At 42.0% G+C, this 20698-nt stretch overlaps 1 protein-coding gene and 1 pseudogene across 1 annotated transcript in view; one reads left to right on the forward strand and one right to left on the reverse strand.

The window, feature by feature from the left end:
- The window catches only part of ANTXR1 (ANTXR cell adhesion molecule 1), a 212560-nt gene that overhangs the window by 149658 nt on the left and 42204 nt on the right, over window positions 1-20698 (reverse strand). Inside the window, exons 4-8 of the mRNA XM_045979412.1 lie at window positions 9690-9771; window positions 9088-9121; window positions 7776-7855; window positions 4922-4990; window positions 3129-3209 (exon numbers count right to left, since the gene is read on the reverse strand). Of these exons, the coding sequence (XP_045835368.1) occupies window positions 3129-3209; window positions 4922-4990; window positions 7776-7855; window positions 9088-9121; window positions 9690-9771 (346 nt within the window). The remainder of the gene's footprint in view (window positions 1-3128; window positions 3210-4921; window positions 4991-7775; window positions 7856-9087; window positions 9122-9689; window positions 9772-20698) is intronic.
- Window positions 1555-1750, forward strand: LOC123926297 (annotated as a pseudogene).

The following is a 20698-nucleotide window of genomic DNA, read 5'->3' on the forward strand; positions in this document are numbered from 1 at the left end:
CTTGATTTGGGATTTAAACATAAGGTTACTATGGGCTGAAAACCTGATGAACCATCAGAGCTTGTTGAGAGCTGCTCTGTACTCCGATTTGGGATAATTAAGCCCAGTCCTGTTTTATTATGAGAAAATCACCAGCCACAAAACAACATCCGTGGGAACAAGCTGGAAAAGATGCTTCAGATGGCGGGTGAAAAAAACAAGAGCTTTCTTTTCAGTATCCAGAGGAGAAATGAACCTACTTCTTAAAAATAGCCAACTTTAGGTCATAATTATTTCTGTCTGACTTGAGAAAGATGAACCCTGCTGCACTTGTCCCTGCTTCTCTGTCCAAGCAAATGAATTAACAACTGCCATAAACATGGGTTTCAAGTGCTGGAAGGATTGCAACCATCAGCATAACTCTCAGATAAAAGCTCGTAATACTGTTATCATTCAGCTCAAGTTTGGAGACTGGACTCTCAAATTATTATTTTTTTCCCCAGTTTTTGGGAGACCATTTTGCTTAATTTCCTTAGACATCTTTGCAGTTCCATTTGGGAAGAGCTTTCTAAACATCTTGGCGGGGTGGGGGGGTCCTCACATCGAGCTTGGGTGAGTTGCTAAGATAGAAATATCCAAAGACAACACCGGTTTCTGCAGATAAAATTATTCCGACTATTTGGGTAGGAACTGCCTCTTGGATGATGTGGGCACCTGGCTCCAAGGCTCTTGGAACAGGTAAGCGTAGTCCCTGTTCAGAATCCAGCCATCTGAAGGCAAGCCTGTGCACTCATGCAGCAGTAGGATCCTGCCTCTAGACGCCCCGCCCCCCATTTTTCTTCCTATGTACATGGACACCACCATCTGATTCTCTTCTTAAATATCACTTGTTAGATGTTCCAAATGTTTCAGTGATGACACCCACGAAGTTGGAATCAAAACCCCTTCAAGGCCCTTATCAGTCTGGTTCCAAACCAATGTCTAGGCTTGTTTCTTATCACTCTTGAGCTTTTACCAAACTCTCCCCCCAGACAGATAGGCATTATTGCTATTGTCCTCAGAGTATGCTTTTCCCTGTTCCAGCTTTTGGGCTGGGGTCGTGTCCTCTCTTCCCTGATGCTACCCATCACTCCTCCCGGGCCTTTCATGGATTTCATGTCCCACTCTCTCATGAAGGCTCTAGCCCACAGAAATCCACCTCTGAGCTTCATGATCAGCCCCGAATCATGTTTTGCACCATTTGGGTATTGCTTTCTATGTTCCCTGCAGTTCTTGTTGCTTACGTTGTCAAGTATGCCACACTGATCTCAGAAGTTATTTGGAACAAAGGTCCTAACCGGGATCTAGTATTGGGACTGATAATTCTCTCTCAATAATTTCCATTCTCTGGTGAAAGCAGTTTGAGTTGGTTTCTGTTCCTCGTAAACAAACACCACTTGAATCTGGACATATTTAAGGTAGGAGTTCCTACCTCTCTTACCTGAGGTGAGATTATTTTTCACAATTCTGAAACTTAAGGTCACATATATCAATATTCTGAAAGTGCACCTGGGGCATTAAAAAAACAAACAAACAAGCTTTGCGCAGTGGCAGTATCGTAGCCAATGAGGTTTATCCGAGGCGCGATTATTGCTAATTGAAAAAAAAACAAACAAACAAAACAACCAACAGATTTAAAAGAGAGATTCCTGGGCACCATCTCATACTGTCTGTAATAGAATCTCTGGGGTGATTTTTCTCCCAGGTGATTTTTAAGTATATTCAAAAAAATCTAGAGGATTGGGGGAAACTGACGCTAATGTCCAGTATATGATGGGAAAGGAAAGTGAAAGAGGAGGTAATTCCTATGTCTTGAGTACTTATTATGTACCTAGAAAAATATTCAGTAATTTCACCAGTGTTATCTCTTGTAATCCTCAAACAGGCTGGTGATACAAGTCTTACTATCAATCCCTTCTTACAGATAAGGAAACAAGTGAGATAACTCATCCAAGGATCTATAAATGGTAAGTCATCAGGCCAGCATTTAAATTCTGGGATGACCAGCTCCAAAGTTCTTCTCACCCATCAGGAGTTCTCAGCAAACCTTAGAGGGAGTGAGAGGGGGCATGAAAGTACAGCCACACTGGAGGTTTCCTGGGTCAGACTGGAGGAGCTGGGCAGATCCTAGGTCTGGCTGGAAACCCCTTGATGAAGACCTCCTTGACATCTGAAGGGGACAGTGACCCTCTGAGCTCTGACTTCGCATCCTGGACCCTGAGTCAGGGGACTGGTGAGCTTCCACTGGAGAAACTTTTGGCCATCTGCCCAATCACAAAACCTAAAGGTAGAGGAGACATTGCTTCTGGACGTCATCACAGGGGCAGCACACATACTGGCCTCTGGCTGGGGCTTTGAAGACCAGCACCAAAACAATAAAATAAAATAAAGGCCAGCATCATCCAATATGCTGGCTGGACCAAGGATCTGGCCCACGTATGGAGGGTGGCGAAGAGAGGCCGATCCTGTTCACTTACAGGAAAGGGGGGACTAAAAAAACCATTTGTGTGTGAGGGATTGTTTCATCCAACCCAAGTTGGGGTGGAAAGAAGGAATGGCTGATTGCAAACCTTGAAAAACAGTGACTTCCTCCTATTTGGGAACTATAGGTCTAAAGCTGTGGTTCCAGTAAAGCCCCCTGGGAAGGTCTTAAAAATTCTGCTCCAGATGACCTCAGTAGGCAGCTGCAGTAAAGACCCACTGGTCGAAAGCACCTCTGATGGTCAAGAGATAAAGTTAGAGCCTGCCAGTGTTCTAGAAGGAAGCTTGCATTCAGTCATGGTTGGAAAAGCTGAGGTCAGGTACACACCATTAGCCGGTGTTTCCAGTATGAGAGCTGGAACCATCTGGAGTTTGGCTTGCTGCCAGAGCAGGGTCCCTTCCATTTTAAATTTACCTTGTGGGGCAAAACTGGCCCAGGAGAGCAAAGAAAGAAATGTGGAAGGCAAGGAGGGAGAAGTGGGACATGATAGATAACAAAGAGAGACAAAGGAACGCTGTCGCAAGCAGAGAACACCAGCCTTAGAGGGAGGGGACTGGAGAATTTTTAGTGGATCGGTGGGGGGCAGAGAGTACCCGATGTCCAGTTTTAGAGGAAGTGCTCTACTCACTGAGTGGATGATGCCTTGCAGAGCCTGAAAACCGTCATTCACAGGAAACACGTGGTCCTTACTGTCCGCAATCCGGGCCAGCTGAGAACACAGCAAACACACAAACACACATGGAGATGGGTCAGGCTTGGCTGCAGAGAGTGGAGGAGTCCAGGGGACTCCATCGACCTTTAGAACACAGAGGAACCAGAGGGCTTGGGCCTCACTGAAAAGCCCTCAGTAATAATGAGCTTACCAGGCACCTCTCTGGAGCAGGCCTAGAGGGCGGGTCCAGCTTTGACATTTGTTTTAATACTTTTCTCCTTGGAGCAGAGGTAAGGTTGCTCTGCTAGATGAACATTTGGCCTGGGTTGATGTATTTATGGATTTGGGGGCAGGCCATTGGCTCATTTTTCTCCCATTCACTCAAATTTCTGTTGGCAACTGTATTTGCATTGAACAGACTCAGGTTTCCTTTCAGAGTCACTTTAAAAAGAAATGTAAGTTTTGGTATTGGGCAAGGCCAATGATTGGATCCCCTTAACGTTCACCCAAATTGCTCCCTGAGGAGAGGACCCTTGCAATTAGTTTCGCTCTCCTGCTTTATGGAGCAGAGGACGGGGAAAGAAGAGTCTGACCGGTGGACTTTTCCGGTCCGAATCTATAGTTCTGGGACTGTCACAGTCATGCAGTACCACGACCTACCCTGCTTGCAAAAGTTGTGGGAAGTTTCAGAACACCCAGGGAGGTTAAAAAGAGAAGAAGGTACTCATCTCTCTGCCTGTCTATCTATCTCTCTATACACCTGTCTGTCATCTATCCATCCGTCACCCACCTACCATTTTTCTCTTATTAATCTGATATTCTACGTAGTCTTTCATGCTTTCCCTACTCAAATACACACATTTATTTTAAAAGTGGACTCAGACTATTCCCACGTTTTTGTAACCCTATTTTATTCACCTAATAACATATCATAAGCATTGTCCCATGTCATTAAAACAAAAAGAAATGATGACCTACATTGAGGAACATTTACATAGGTGGTTAGCAAAATTTCACAATTTGCATTTCTATACTTGTACATACTTTTTGCCCACTTGCCGAGTATGCTTGACCCTTGAACAACGTGGGTTTGACCTGAGTAGGTCCACCTACATGTGGATTTTTTTCAATAAATACAGTAAAATACTATAAATGTATTTTCTCTTCCTTATGATTTTCTTAGTAACATTTTCTTTTGTCTGGCTTACTTTGTTATAAGAATACAGTATATAAGGCATATAACATACAAAATACATGTTAATCAACTGCTTATGTTATTTCCAGTCAACAGTAGGCTGTTAGTAGTTCAGTTTTTTGGGAGTCAAAAGCTGTCTATGGGTTTTTGACTGTGTAGGAGGGCTGATATCCCTATCCTTGTCACCATGGGCCACCTATATTTATTTTTTGTATTGAAAATGCACTGAATTTCTAAATGGAGAAGAGGGATGCTTGAGATTTAAGCAAAATTAGATTCATTAAACTAAGAAGAAAACAACCAACAAGTTTCTTAATTTTATTCAGATCTCTTTTGATGCCCTGGCAATTTAAACATCTACCAAGAAAGTTAACCAAGGAAGATACTGCCTGGATAGTCTGTGTTCACCACCCCCAAGTGCATGGGCTTGGCTTCTTGTCCCTTACACGCCCAATAATTCTTGCTTGCTCAACATTTATGGAAAAATAACCTAGTTAAGGGGTGTTTGTGCTGCCACAGCGAATACACGTATCCTCTATCATTCACAAGCTCCCAAACCCGAGGAAATCCATACCTGTGTTTCATTGAAATCCTTCACACCGACACAGTAAACAATGGCACCAAGATCTCGAGATCTGTTAGCCTGGGTCAATGGAGAACAGCCATTAGACAGAGAAGTGGCAAATATACTCCTTTTGGAGGAACCAAACTAACTTCCACGATCGGGTATTTATTGAGCACCTACTATGCACCACGTACCACAATGGAGAGGACAATCCCTGTTCCCGAGGAGCTCACCCTCCAGTAAATAGCACGTTCTACCGTGATGCATGAGGGACATGAGGGGAGTGAGTAGCCTAACGGGATGGGTTGAGAAAGAGTGTTAGAAGTAGAGTCTTGATGAAGGGATTTGAAAGATGAGGGGAGGAAAAGGGAACGGCAGGCTAGGCTAACTCTATTAAATATTCTTGGTGGGGGTGCTCCTGGGTGGCTCATTTGGTTCAGCACCTAGCTCTTGATTTTGGCTCAGGTCATGATCTCAGGATGCTGAGATCAAGCTTTGCATTGGGCTCCATGCTCAGTGCAGAGTCTGCTCAGGATGCTTTCCCCTCCCTCTCTATCTCCCCAGCTCATCTCCTGCTTGTTCTCTCTCTAAAATAAAAATAAATAAATAAAACCTTAAAAATATATTCTGGGGAAATGATTATTCCATTCCTCTGAAGAATTTTTATTGGCATACTTTTCTTTCTTTGTAATAGCAGCATGGTATAATAGAAAGGATGTGGCCTTTGGAACTCAATATACCTAGGTTTGGCTTTTCTCTGTAAAGTGTTTGGGGATCCAATGAGTTAACATATTCAGAGCTCCTCATACAAGGCCTGGAACAACACGATGCTTATAAATGTCAGCACCCTTTGTGAATAAGGCCTTTTTCATTGCCATAGAGTATACCTGTTCAATGGTCTGAGAATTACAGTCTATATTTGAGTAAGTGAACCCATGACCATCTCTACAATTAAGTATCGAGAGGGCAACATAATGAATAACACCCATGTTTTGGCTTGATCTTAATATTTTATTTATTAAAGGTTCTGATGTCTTATTTCCAGGTTCTTCTGTGTTTCAGAATAGAAAATAAAAGTTGGAAATCATTGGAATATATAGCAGGTGCTTAATAAATAATTGATAGTAGACATATAGTAGGTGCTCAGTGTATGCATATTGACCTGAATTGTGGTCCTCCTCCACCCCTGGCTTTAGTATTTAAACCCACGTGTGACAGAAACATTCTTGAAACACTGAATTTTAGAAGAAACAGAAACATCTATCTTTTTCCCTTCATTTAAAAAATATCCCTTGCTGCTTTAAGGATAAAACAGAATTTAGACACAGTCTATCTCTAGCCTAATCTGTAATAACTTATCTGAATCTTTCCCTCTATTTCGGCTTTATACAGGATAAAAATGGAAAGATTAATTTCTTTATGTATTTTGAGCTTTATCTTTCTTTTTCAGAAAGCCTCCTTCTCTTGGCCCTAGCACTCCAAATATTTTTCCAAGTTTGTACATGCCATACCTAAAATTTTTTTCTACTAACCCATATTTTAAGCCTCTGACATCCATCATTTATTTCATATTCAGTTATTTCCTTATTAGGGTTTTTACTTTATTTGACTGTTGTTCAGGACCTAAAATAAGCCATTCTGTGTTCCCACTGTATCGCAAGTTTCAACTTTAGAATACGAGAATATATTATTTTCCAAATGCTCAGGCAGGGTCTGTCACATTTACTTGTGTGTTTCCGTTGCAAATGGTATTTTGTACTAATTACGGGTAAGGGAGAAGTAGTGTGTTTACCTACATCATTTCCTCATGCCCTTTGCCAGCAGAGGCTTCAAAAAGCATCGCTACATCCTCACGTGGTAAGCACCATGAGGGCAGCAGACGTATTTTCTCCACTTGTTTCCCTAGTATTGGGCAAAGTGTCCAGCATGTGCGGAGCTCTCAGTTAACACCGAATGAATGAATGAATGAATGAATGATTGCCAAGGGAGCTGGACTTAAATCAAATAATAGTCAAGAGCTTGAGATAAGGGTCGTGCTCTGATTAACTCCTCCCCCAGAGGCCAGCATGTCCTTCCTCACTGTCTATCTTTTTCCTTATTGCATTTCTCTCTAACTTGGCTCGAAGGAGCCTTTGTCACTTTGTCAGTAATGGTGAACTGGTTTCTTGGGCCAACTACACATGTGGCTCAAATCTCAGACTAGAAAAGAAAGGGTTTCCTAAATATAAACATTAATTCTCAATTCCTGAATAAACTTCATTTTCTGAAACTCTTTATACAAACTGGAAGCTTCATTTAGAGAGAATTGTCTCACTTGCTCTAAGGAGGACTTTTTGAGAACATAAAGAAAAGGAAGGAGAAATACCGTAGGAGTGACTACACTTTACTTTGCTACCAATTAATATTCAACTTTGATTCTCAGAGTGAGAACCTCAATGATTAATATGTTCTGACAAGACTGGCTCTTGCGTATTTCAAGTAATTCTTTCCCCTCCCGTTTTTAGCAGAAACGGAGGAAAAACGGCACCAATCTTTTTGTTGAAACGTGACATACAGTATTTCAAAACTGCTAGGTAAATATAGTGGTTTCAATCATGTCATGGTGAGCAACTTTTAACCCTTAAAACACAGAGTTACAGGCAAATATTTTGAAAGGGGAAAAACATCGACCATGTGTAAGGTACGAGAGTTCACTTTTAAAAAAAAGAATTATTATTATTTTTTACATACGAGACACTATTTTACCCAGGGGTTTTACGAAGAACACCTATCATGTTGTCTGGGTAGAAAGAGTGCAGCCCATTTCAGGAGGAAGGAGCCCATTTCCATGTCTGTGTTAGACACAGGCCAGGCCATCGCTTACCTCCCTCTCTGAATAGAAAAAGAGATCTTCGTGGAGTTCCCCATCGGTCAAAGCAATGATGACGCTGGCCGTCCTGTATCCTGCTCAACACAACACAGACCCACTCAATCCATCTTGCCGCACTCAGGGAAACCCCCTCTCAGTCCTGGGGGTTGATGTCTCGTAAGCTCAACCACCCGAGGTCAATATTATGAGAACCAACACATTTTTGTTTGGGACTAGAAGCACCTCCAGCACGAAGAAGAAGAACGCATCTGTGGGGACAGACTCTGGGGGGGGGGGGGGGGGGAGTAGGATTTGTTTGTGAGTTTCTCAGTCTTCTCTCCAAAAAATGGCCAAGCCTGCTGGAATGGCCACTGGACTGATAGCCGGGAGTAGCTCCAGTGAATCAAACTTCTAGGATTTTCTATTAACAGTCTGTGGGACTGAGGTTCAAAGGCCTGGGGGGAAACTCTACCACGTGGGCTGTTCGGGAGTCCTTCCCACAGGCCGCAGCTGACCATACCCGTCACCCCTTGAAGAACTGGACAAGGAGAAACAGTCATCATGATATCAGACCAGCTGGAAAAGTCTACTCGAATTCTTCCAGTGATTTTTAGACTTGTAGTAACATGGCTGATGGTTGGTTTATATGAATGAGCCTTAGTGTCAATATTGGATCTGTTCTGTTTATCACAGTTGAGAGGGAAATAGGAAGCAGACACCTCTACAGGCCTGAGAGAAAAATCCCCACTGTAATACCTCATCTCTTTCGAAAGATTTACCTCAGATAAAGAAAGGCGATCCATGAAAGACACTGTAGTAATAGTAATAACAGCTAAAATTTAAAATAAAAAGTATATTTTCTATACATTAAGTATATTGTGTTATTGTGTATATGTATATATTTTTTTCATTTAAATCAAGCCAACTTTAAAGCACACTGGTGTCTTAATATCGTATCCAATTACAGTAATGAAGAGGACTGGAGCTTGGAGAAGGACAAAAAAAATTAAATTTGACATGAATATCCAAGACTTTATTAACCTACCCACGTACTTATTAATTTAATGAATTCAACATGCAAAACTGTTCACGGACATTACAGACTGTGGCCCATAACAGGCTCCTCATTATTTTTATGTAACCTTTTCTGGGCATCAACAGGACAGTAGAATTTGGCCAGGTACGTGTCGTCTTGCTATCCATTTGATGAGGTGTGGAGGATTATGGGCAATGTCGCATTTATCTTTTGTCATGTGAAATTACTGAGGCACTTTTTCAGGAGCCAACACAGAAAAAAAAAGTTTGATAATTTGTATTATGGTCTTACCTTGACTGTTTTCATAATAAATCTGCTCGCTGGCCTGAAAAACACACGGAAGAGACATCAGACCTAGAGGCACTGTGTGCTGCTCCAAATACCATAGGGGGCCGTGGGCTCTGGGGCTGCCTACGTAGGCCAGCTCAGTCTTGAGTCTTTACGTAAGCCACCTACGCTTTGCTCAGGTATCAATGCATGGCCTTCATCTAAATTTACCTTGACATTTACCTAACGTACTTGTGAACATGGATCCATGCTTTACTTCTCACAGACTGGGGCCTGTTTTCCCTATAACTGAAGTCACTGATGTTCCGTCTCAACACTCATGTACCCTATAGAAAAGTTTACCTTGGAAAGGCCGGGGGCTTGCGTGAGTCACGATTCAGGAGTGTCAGCCAAGCATTAGCTAAGAAGCCCTTTATCGGCATCAGGGAAGGAGCAAGGAAATTCCTTCTCTGGGATAGAGTTATCAGTGCCCAAGCTTGTGGGAAAATTGTTTTCATTTTTTTGCTTTCGGGGGTTGTTCGGTTCCATGTGTCTTATCTCATTGGCCATCCTTATGTTGATGTTTCCCTATCACACTTTGGGGTTGAAAACAATTTTAAAATTACCCTTTCAAATCCTTCATGCATGTAAGTGTCTCCTCCTGGCAGGACCTTCTGGAGTTCTTCTAGGCCCTGACGGATCTGCTCTCTGAAATCCAAAGACACGGTGTTAGTCCTATTAGAGCATTTCACGTGTTGCTGTGGAGAGACGTATACATCAAACTTTTTTTTTGTGGATCCTGCCATAGTTCCCCCACGGCCCCCCAAAGCCTATTAGAGGGAAAGTCTTTATAGCACATTATCCGTTCAGGTCAGTCATAGGGGAGGATGAATGAAATCTCAGGTGAAGGGACCCTTTGCAGGAATATCCGCTGCTCACAAGAGTTTCCCGCCCCTCAACAGGACAAAGTTTTCATTCTACATCGGAAATGAGTCCTAAAAGGCAACCGCTCCGGAGGGGAAGACACGACAACTCAGGCAACTTTCTATCAAGATGCAAACAGCTCACGTGGGCCAGAAAGAGAAGAGCACCAAGAGCCCAAGGCCACCGCGGGGACGAAAGGTGGGAGGGGCAGGAGTCGGGAGCAAACTGTGCCACCCACAAGGATGGGTCGAAGGAAACTGTGTAGTCAGCTTTGAAAATAAAAGCTCAGGCAATCAATGCTTTACAGGACAACCGGGAGTGTTTTCTGTGGGCTGGTGTCCATGTTTTCGCACTCTGGTTGCTCAAGGTGGTAGGGGAGGGGCAGGAAGAGGACGTGGGTTATGGGACTGGGAAAGGGTCCAACTGGTGATGGGAAATGTGGATAGTCTGGGGACCTCAAACAACCTTTGGAGGACATTCTCTCCGGGATGTAAGATGTCCATATCCATATTTTGTCTTTTAAGAAGCTCCATACCATGCCCAAAGGGCAAAAAAAGCTAATTTCTGAAGAAACATTAACTGTATTCATAATCTGTAAGCCTATGAAAGGTATGTTATTACCTTTCTCTCACTGGGGTCCCTTTAATGACAGAGGTGGAGATACACTATTTAAATTAGGAAGGGCAGCTTTGTTTGAGTAAGGAAAGAACCTCCCATTTATTGAGCTTCCACTATACACAAGGCCCTGCTCAAGGATTTCTGATTTTATGTTCCAAGTAACTGCTCAAGGTGGGCTTTATTGCTCTCATGCCACAGGCGAGAAAATGGGGTTCAAAGATGTTACGTAGGAGAGCAGAGACTTGAAATCAAATCGGTCTGACTCAAAAGTGCCTCTCTACCCTGCCCAGCATTCTTCTTACATAGATCAGTGCTGGAGAAGTGGGAGGTTTCAGTAACACTTGCTTAATGAGAACGATGGTAATAATTTCTAACACTGTCAGAGTATTCACTATGTGCCAAGCCCTGTTAGAAATATACCACTGATAATTAAGTCACTTATATCTCATGAAAGCTCTTTGAGGTAGATATACAGTTAGGTCCATTTCCCAGATAAGGAAACTGAGTCACAGGGTGGTTAAGGAACTTGCCCAATGTCTCTCAAATACTAAGTGGCAGAGGGTAAACTTGAAACCCAGAGGCCCTGTTCTCCATCACTATGATAAACTGTTTCTCCTTCAACGAATGAACAAAATTCATTACTGTCTTATTCTGGCAATTACTTTGGGAGGAAAGCTAGTGCAAAATTAACTTTCTGCTAAAACTGATACGATGTCGTGGCCATGGGTGAGGATGGATTTCCAAGTTGTTCTAAGTTTTTTTTTTTAAACTTTTTGAAAGATTTAATTTATTTATTTGACAGACACAGACACAGTGAGAGAGGGAACACAAGTAGGGGGAGTGGGAGAGGGAGAAATAGGCTTCCCACCGAGCAGGGAGCCCAATGTGGGGCTTGATCCCAGGACCCTGGGAACATGACCTGAGCCAAAGGCAGACACTTAATGACTGAGCCACCCAAGCATCCTATAAGTTTTTTTTTTTTAAAGATTTTATTTATTTATTTATTTATTTATTTATTTAACAGACAGAGATTACAAGTAGGCAGAGAGGCAGGCAGAGAGAGAAGAGGAAAGCAGGCTCTTGGCCGAGCAGAGAGCCCGATGCGGGGCTTGATCCCGGCTCTCCGGGATCATGACCTGAGCTGAAGGCAGAGGCCCCAACCCACTGAGCCACCAGGTGCCTATCCTGTAAGGCTTTTTTAAAGACAAACAGAACAGGGGTTTGCTGAGCCTTTCCCTGGCCTGGGTTGCTGATGCTTCTCTCGTGGAGTATTTAAAACCAAATAACTCAGACTTTGAGAAATGTTCTGACTATGGTCTGCTTTTGTATTGGTGCCCAGATATCAGACCATGTGCCCAGCTGCCCAAGTCAGAAACAGGAAGCCTTCTTGGCCCCTCCACTTTCACTCTCCTCTCTCCTTCTGCTCCCCCTACCTAATCTGTCATCGAGTCTATCAGTTCTGCTCTAGACATCGGTGAAACTGACTACTTCTCTCTCTTCTGCCAATGCCACGGTCTGAGCCATCATTGTTTCTTGCTTAGATCACTAAGACAGTCACTCCTATCTTATGACTGTCCTCTTTCCCTTCTTCCATTCATTCTCTACATGGCCGTTACAATGTTCTTAAAATACGGAATAAAACATGCCACTCACGCCCCTGCTCCAAACCCTTCAGTAGCAGTTGATTACACTTGGTGTAAATCTGAAACCCTTGCCAAGCCTTCCAGTGCCTACATGGGATGGTTCCTCTGCCTTCCCATCCAGCCTCATCTGTACCACTCTGCCCCACTCTCCTCACCTGAGCCCCCCTGGTCTTCCCAAGCAACTTTCTCCAACAGGCCCCTCACACCTGCAATCATTGTTGTCTGTGGACTGGGGATACCATTGCCCAGCTCTTCACTGGGCTAATTCTTACCCAGCTTTCAGTCCCAACCTTAAATGTCAATTGCTCAAAGTAGCCTTACTTGACTTCCCCTCTTCAGACTAACTCCCTCAATTAGACTTTCTCATGGAACCCAACAATTCTGAACTAATATCATTTGATTATGTAATGATTAGCTTAGCTACTCCCCTCACCAGTTTGTGACTCTAAACTCCATGAGGGCTGGGCCTCATGGGACATTATCTTCTGTCCCTACTATAGTGCATGGGACAGAAAAAATATTCAATGACTATTTACTGAAGAAGTTAATCATCCTATGAAGAAGTCAGTCTTGGGGGCAGGGATGAGCTTCACTTGGCCATGTGGAGGGAGGCCAGGCAGAAGCTGACTTGATAACTGATCCTAGATCTGTCTCCATGTGGTGGTTAGAAGCCATTCTCTGCATTGTACCTCTTTCTATTACCCTGGGTATTTCAATAAATCCTTACAAAAGGCATAGTTTAATTTTTTTTTTTTTTAGGCACAGTTTAATTTTAACTCTGTCATTTGGCGATAAGAAATGGTATATATTGAAGGAGGAGGGATAAAGATGAAAGCCATGTCCCTCACCACTGCCACCAGTGGGAAGGGAGAAGGTGGCATTATCAGTCCCCTGCCAGAGGGCAGCATTGCCCTGCCGGTCAGCAGTTTCAAGAGGGTAAGGACAGTGACAAGGTGGCAAAAGGGTGAGGCTGGGATATGGAACTGAGGTTGGGATAGGAAAATGGGGGTTTGTTCCTGAGTACACAGAGGTGGCATATGGAACACTTCAGAATAGCTGCGGGCACTGAAGAGATGGGGGCTAACTTCTGACAATGAGGTGAGAAGAGATTGGACATTAAACGTAAATGTGAAAAAGAAAAGCAAATGCGGCGTTATCTTTGCAAAGTATGGGACACTGGGCAACACTAAAATTGGAATCTTGTGTTAAGACTCAAGCTTAAAAAAAAAGAGGGTTAAAAAAGGCATGCTGGGGGTGTGGAAAAGGTTCCTTGGCTTCACTGTATTTTTTCTCTGCCAAGTAAAGTCTGGGAACTGGGGTGTTTTCGCTAAGCCTATTTCCTTTTCTTTATAAGTATTTTCTTGGGCTTTCTATTTTTTTGGTACCAGAACAAGCAAAGGCTGTTTTGGAAAATGTCTTCCTCCCTGATACTTTATGTCTGGCAAGATAAGAACTCACCAGTCCCAAGCAGTGATCACGACGTCCCCACATGCCACCCTTCTTGGTGGAAAGATCAAATGACTTCTGGCCCCACCTCCCTACTCCTTGCTCCTTCTTTAAGTACCCACAGCATTTAAGCCAACAGAACAGATGGTTTCATGGGAATGGCGGGTCTCTTTTAATTCTGGGACAATAGAACTATTAATAGGGGCCTTTTTTCCCCTCCTAATGCTCTTTTAGGAATGGAAGAAAACTGGGAGAAAGATCTTTTAAAGGGGTTGATAAGGACCTCTCCGAGGAGTTGGTTAGTACCAAATGAAATGTTATCTTCCTGGGAAATGAGAGAGGCAGGGAATCCTACGGAGTGGCTCCTATTAAGGAGTCTCCTGTTTTCCTTGGTAGTTTCACATGTCCGCCAGTGTTCCTACATAGAAGTAAAGGGTCTCCAGGTCACATGTCCTGTGTTTTTTGTACAATCCCTGCAAGACTTAACGATGGGCACAGAGTAAGATAATTTGCTGTTGAATAAATGATTGCAGCATGGATGCATGCGTGCATCCATCCATTCATTTCTGCAATGATTTACTGAGCGTGCACCACGCCCCCAGCCCTTCACTGGTTTGTAGGGTAGGGGGTGGGAGAATGAGTCACAATGTCTGCTGGACTTTCTGTGGCCCTGGGAATTTTCCCATACTTTGTGGAGATTACTTTCTGGGATTCTGGTTGTGCTGTGACACTTTGATAATATTTGCTCATGGAAACATTTAAATATGGACACACATAAGCATGTCAAGAAGCACTTCATTCAATAGGCTTTTTCTCCTAAGCACGCTCGTGATGTTCCTACTGCAAAATCCTCCTTGGGGTTATGCAATGTCTTCCACATTTTCAGTCTATAAAACAATCTCCACCACCAGCCCAGAACATCAACATCAGCTCTACATTGTCGACTTCTTGCTGCTTAGTAAAAGAGCTTCCAATTCTGTGGACTTGGACTTTTCTCAAATGTCCAGCAGTTGTTGGCTTTGGAGTCTCAACTTATATTGTAAACACACATCGCATCTTACTACCGCTAATGCTGCATTTACAACATTTCCAGATGGCCTTACGGCTCCAGATGCTGGCTACCAAAAACATGGAGTGAAAAGAACAAAATATCATAGATTAATTAAAGACCTTTCATGGTTACTTTTGGAGTCTTGATGTTTCACAGCCAATTCTAATCATTTGTTGATAATGTATATAAATCATAGCCTCTCTGGGACTTTTACTTAAGGATAGGCCAACATGATTAATGATATTGAGATGCAAGCCGAACCAAAGATCCTTTTTTTTTTTTTAAATATTTTATTTATTTGACAGGGAGAGATCATAAGTAGATAGAGAGGCAGGCAGAGAGAGAGAGAGAGGGAAGCAGGCTCCCTGCTGAGCAGAGAGCCCGATGCGGGACTCGATCCCAGGACCCTGAGATCATGACCTGAGCCGAAGGCAGCGGCTTAACCCACTGAGCCACCCAGGCGCCCCAAAGATCCTTTTTTTATATATAAATTTTTTTAGTGAGCTATAATTCATATATGGTAATATGTATAGATATTTATTCATTTCTTATGTATTGCTGAATTTCTTTCCAGATGTTGTTTATAATATTTCTTCATTATCTTTTAACATCTGTAGAATCTGTAGTAGCATCCTCTCTATACCAGTTGCTCTATGGATTATAGAATTCATCTTTATTTTAACACAGACTACTGTTAATACTGTGCCGCTTCTCATATAATGAAAGAATGCTTTACTAGTCTACTTCCATATATCCCCTCTCATCCTTTATGCTATTGTCAGATATTCTTTTATATATGTAATAAACTCCAAAATGCAGTTATTATATGTCTTAAGCAATCATCTTTTTGTAAAATTGAAAAAATATTTATCATTTCTGTTATTCCTCCTTTTTTTTTTTCTTGTAGAACTAGTTACATCTGGTTATCATTTTCCTTTAGCCTAAAGAATTCCTTTAGCAGTTGTTCTTCCTTTTTTTTTTTTTTTTTTTTTGTGCTGTAGGTTTGAAGGGGATGACTTCCTCAGTTCCCCTCCAACCCCAAAATGTCTTAATTTTTGCCTGCAATTTTAAGGATATTTTCACTGGATATAGAATTCTAATTTGTCTTTATTTCCTTACATCTTCACAAAGAAATCACTCTGTTGTCTTCTGGGTTGCATGTCTTTTTATTCTGATGAAAAGTAAGTGATTTCCATTGTTGTTTCTCTGTTTGTAATATGGCTTTTCCCTTCTCCCTATGTTTTAAGACTATCTCTTTATTCTGGTTTTCAGAAATTCAACTACTTTGCACTTAGATGGTGTTTTTCTTTGTATTTCTCCTGTTTGGAATTCTTTGAGGGTTTTGGATCTGTCTGCAGAATGCCATGTTCAGTGTTCCAATTATACATATACTAGACCACTTGCTATTATCCCACAAATCATAAGGGTTGGTTTCGCTCCCTCCTCTGCCCCCGATCACTTTTCTGTCTCTTTCAGTTTGGATAATATCTATTAACTTGTTTTTAAGTTCATCAATCCCTTTTCTATAGATACTGTATTTCAGTTCCATGTTTTCACTTGGTTCTTTAGAGTTGTCTTTGTTGTTCTTCTTCTTCTTTCTAATATCCTGTGTCTCCAATGTACTACCTTTTCCCATAAATTCTTTAACATATTTATAATCGTTGCTTTAAATCCCTGTCTGGTAATTCCAACCATTGAATGATCTGTGATTTGCTTCCATTACTATGTTTTTTTCTTGATTATGGGTCACATTTTCCTGCTTTTTTCCCATGCCTCTTTTCTTTTCATTTGTGTTTCAGATATTTCAGACATTATTTAAAAAAAAAAAAGCAGCAGAAACTTGGGTACAATGTTGACTTATTTTGTTCATAAGCCTTTTATCTTTGGGAGCTGAGGGTGGGGTCGGGGCTGCTTACTTAGATTCCTCCTTGAGTTAGGTTGAGTTTGGGCTGGGTTACAGCTTTAATTAGACTCTGTTCCCTGTCATTAGCCTAATTCTCAGACTTCTGCCTTGCCCTGCCTTTGTGATCTTTTCGGTCTTTGAGTTGGGAAGGAAGTGGGAGCAGCTTCAGTCATTTTTGCTTGCCTTTGGATTCAACCCTGGTAGAACTCCAGAATCCAAGCCCCACAGTGATCCATATACAGAATTATGCAATTTCTCTTCATTTTTCAGCAACCATTTCACTGATACTTTCTTGGGAAAAATGCAGAGGTGCAGGTGAGGGGGAGAATTGTCAGAAGACATTTCTTTTTCATGCAGGGCTCCTTCCAATAATCCATCCCTCTGGCACACAGTATTGACTGAGGTTCAGCTGACTTTTCCTAATCCCTGAAAAGTCTCTCTCCAGGGCTACCCTACTTTTGCCCCTACCTGGACCATATCCATCACCAAGTGTGGAAGTTTCTATAGACTTCTGCTCAGCTATAAAGGGCTTGTTTCTCTCTAATTCAGCTCACCAGTTCTTCCAGTGTATCTGTTAACTTCACAGAAACATATGGATTTTATTTTGTTGGGACTTTTCTGCTTGACCATGGAGATGGAGGGTTTTTCACATTCCTCTACATCCTAACCAGAAGCAGAATTACTATAAAGCCTTTTTCTAAATATTTGTGACTACACATTTGTTTCAAGTCAGGAAGAAAAATACTAGAGGCTGAATACCAGCATATAAATATACTCTAGTATCTCTCATCTTAAAAAAACAAATCCTCTGTGACCCTGCATCTCCCTCTAGCTATTGACCAATTTGTTTACATTTCTCTTCACAACACAACTTCTTGAAACAGTACTTGTATCCCCACTTTCCTGTCTTTCCTTGGAGACTTTCTTCAAATGTAAAGTGATCTTTGGTTGTTCATAGTGAATGAGTGAGAAAGAAAGACTTGTTTCAAGCTGTGCATGCATGCTGGGGCATGCCAACTGGTGGATGACCAGCTTTTGTCAACAGGCTTTTTTGTTGAGGACCCTCAAATATCAGGGATTTCAAATAACAGGGATGTATGGACATTTCTGCCTCCCCCACCCCAAAGTATTTATTTCTACAGAAAACAAATTTGCAAACTCTTTCCTTAAGTGTTAGTCTGCAATTGACAAGGAGGAAGGCTGGAAGCAGCCACATTTTTGATGCCGTTATCTCCATAATCTCCCACGCCTGGTGTGTGTGACTCTGAAACCATCCTTGTACTTCTCTTCTCTGGTGGAACTGGAGGAGTAATTTTCAGATGTGGTGGGAGGCAGGTGGTTCTGAGATTGAACAGTTGCTCAGATAAAGTCTTTTTAAAAGTTCAATTTAATTTTTTGGTTTTATTTAAATTCAAATTAGTTAACATACAGTGTATTAGTAATTTCAGGGTAGAATTTAGTGATTCATCAGCTGTATATAACACCCAGTGCTTGTTATAGCAAGTGTCCTTCTTAATGCCCATCACTAACTACCCCATCCTCAGATAAACTTAACGATATTCTAGCTTTCACCCTGTTAGCCCTTCCTTGTCTTCTGCAGTATCTGGCAGTGCTAGGTTTTGATCTTTCCAGGGTTTTGCTAGGCTACAGGCTTGTTTCTTTTCAGCATCTCCTTCTACAGGATTATATTTTACTTCTCTCCACACTACTTACATCATTTGCCACTCCTCTCTCCTCTTTGCATCCTCACTCATATAGTGTTCTTATGGCTTAAATATTCCTTAGTTTTCTCAAAGATGGGCTTTGTGGTTTTGTTTCACATTCTCCTGGTTTTGGGGTGCTCTTTTGTGAAAGAAATGGTAAAAAAAAAAAAAATCTTTACCTCTCATTTTAATATTGGAAGTCTTCACCTTCTAACCCATTCTGCTCTGACCTTTGTCTCCCATCTCTGCCGGTACCCAACCATCTCCACACTGCCAACCCAATAGTCACCTCTCTGGCTTCGTCTTACTCAACATAGTTAGCCTCTTCCTCAAGTTAAAATGCTTTCTTTTCTTGATTTCCATTATGACATACACTCTCCATCTCCCTCATTTGTTCTTTCTCATATTTCCGTGTGGACTTTTCCTCCTCTAGAAGTCTAAAGATTGGACCCCTCCACCCACCCATTCCCATATTCTCAACACCCACACTGTTTTATAAGTCATTCTTCCCATGACATTGATGCTAATGAAGGCAGTATGGCCTTCAGAATAAGATGACTTGGACTAAATCTTAATTCTGCCACTTCCTAGGGACGCCAACTTTAGATTTCTCAAGTATAAAAATGAAAGTGTGGAACTAGAAGATCTAGCAGCTCCCTTCCAGCTCAGAATGAGGTATCTCACTTTATGTAGGGAGCAGAAACAGATCCGGGGCATCTGCTGGGAACTGGAAAGGTCACAATTGGTAGACAGGTGCAGTCCACAATGTGGCACAGGGTCTAGTGCAGACCAGTAAGTGCAGTTCACTAAGAGGAGCCCATCAGGGAATTTCCAAGGGTTGAAGCCTAAGCTGGCATACAGGATAGGAGTGATGGTTTAAATCACAGGGCAACGTGATGGATTTGTCCAAACAAGCTGCTCTTTACACAACTCTGTTTTGGTTGGTTACTCACTCATGCAATGGTTTTCACCAGGCAGTTTCCTATGGTACCACTTTGTTTTTGAAACAAATCTGTAAGACTTCCCCATCACTAAACCTTTTCCCCAGCTGAGCCATACTCTGCAGGAGATGGGAGTGGTGGAAAGTGGGTTCTGGATTCAGGGTTTCCCAAATATACAGCTTTCCCCTATGAGAACCTTCTGTTCCGTGCTCCTCTTAGTTCAATAAGTCTTTCTGGATGCTTGTAGTATCTAAAATAGTCAGGCTGATGTTCTTGAGCCCAGTTCCACTGAACACAATGGATGTTTGTAGGGGCATAGGATAGAATGGTGCTCTGCCAACAGAGACTGTGGAGCTCAGAATCACCTTCTTGGATGGAAGCCAAAAGCGGACAGCCCTAGGGGAGCTGTAACCATCTTCTTTTTGGTCAGACCAAATTTCTTTAGTATAAGCTGGTGGAAAGTATAGTTTTCTCCAAAGGTAAGACTTTCTTGTCACACTTTGAAGCAATATTGGGCTGGTGATGGGAGAGTATACTACGTATGCTCACACCAGATTATCCAACCCGCAAGTCATATGTAGGGACAATCTATTTGAAAAGATGAGTTGGAGGATCATACAAGGCGTTGAGAGTCAATGAGAATGCTTATAAAGCACTGACAGCAATGAAAATTGCTTATAAAGCAATGAAAATTGGCGCAGCCCCTTTGGAGAACAAGGAAATCATGTCTCATGAAGTTATACATTCACACACCATAAGAACTAGCAATTGGATCCCTAGTTGTGTACCAGAAATTCTTGCTTTTGACCACCCCCCTTGCCAGGAGATGGGAATGTTGATTGCAACTTTGTTTATAACATCAAAAAGTTAAAAAAAAAAAAACTAACTGTCTGTGAATAAGAGAACAGATAAGTACATGAGGGTGCATTATTGCAATATAGTATGATGCAATGGAAAAGTATGAACCAACTACAGCTCTATGTATCTTCACAGAGAAAGTCTCAAAACTAAGATGTTAAGTGTAAAAAGCACGTTCAAGGAAAAATACACACAATATGACCATTTATTATAAAGCATAATCTGAAAAAATATAATAAATTGCTCGCGGGTAGCATACAAAAATATCCAGCATCTGTTAAGAGGGAAACCCCTAAATTCAGGATGGTGATTATCTCTGGTGAGGAAAAGGAAAGGGGGGGTGTACACAGAGGTGTCAATCCCCGTAACATTTTGTAACTGTAACAAGCTCGGTGGTGGATAATGAGGCCATTTTCTTTTTGGGGGGTATACTTTTGTTCTATTTGAAATATTTAATAATTTTTAAAAATGGTGGGGGGGTTGCATAGCAATAGGCTGAACCTGCAGTTCACGAGGAGACTGTCAGAGCTGCTCAAGGGTATCACTAA

The sequence above is a fragment of the Meles meles genome, chromosome 15 (genome assembly GCF_922984935.1).
Source record: "Meles meles chromosome 15, mMelMel3.1 paternal haplotype, whole genome shotgun sequence".
Taxonomy (NCBI): Eukaryota; Metazoa; Chordata; class Mammalia; order Carnivora; family Mustelidae; genus Meles; species Meles meles.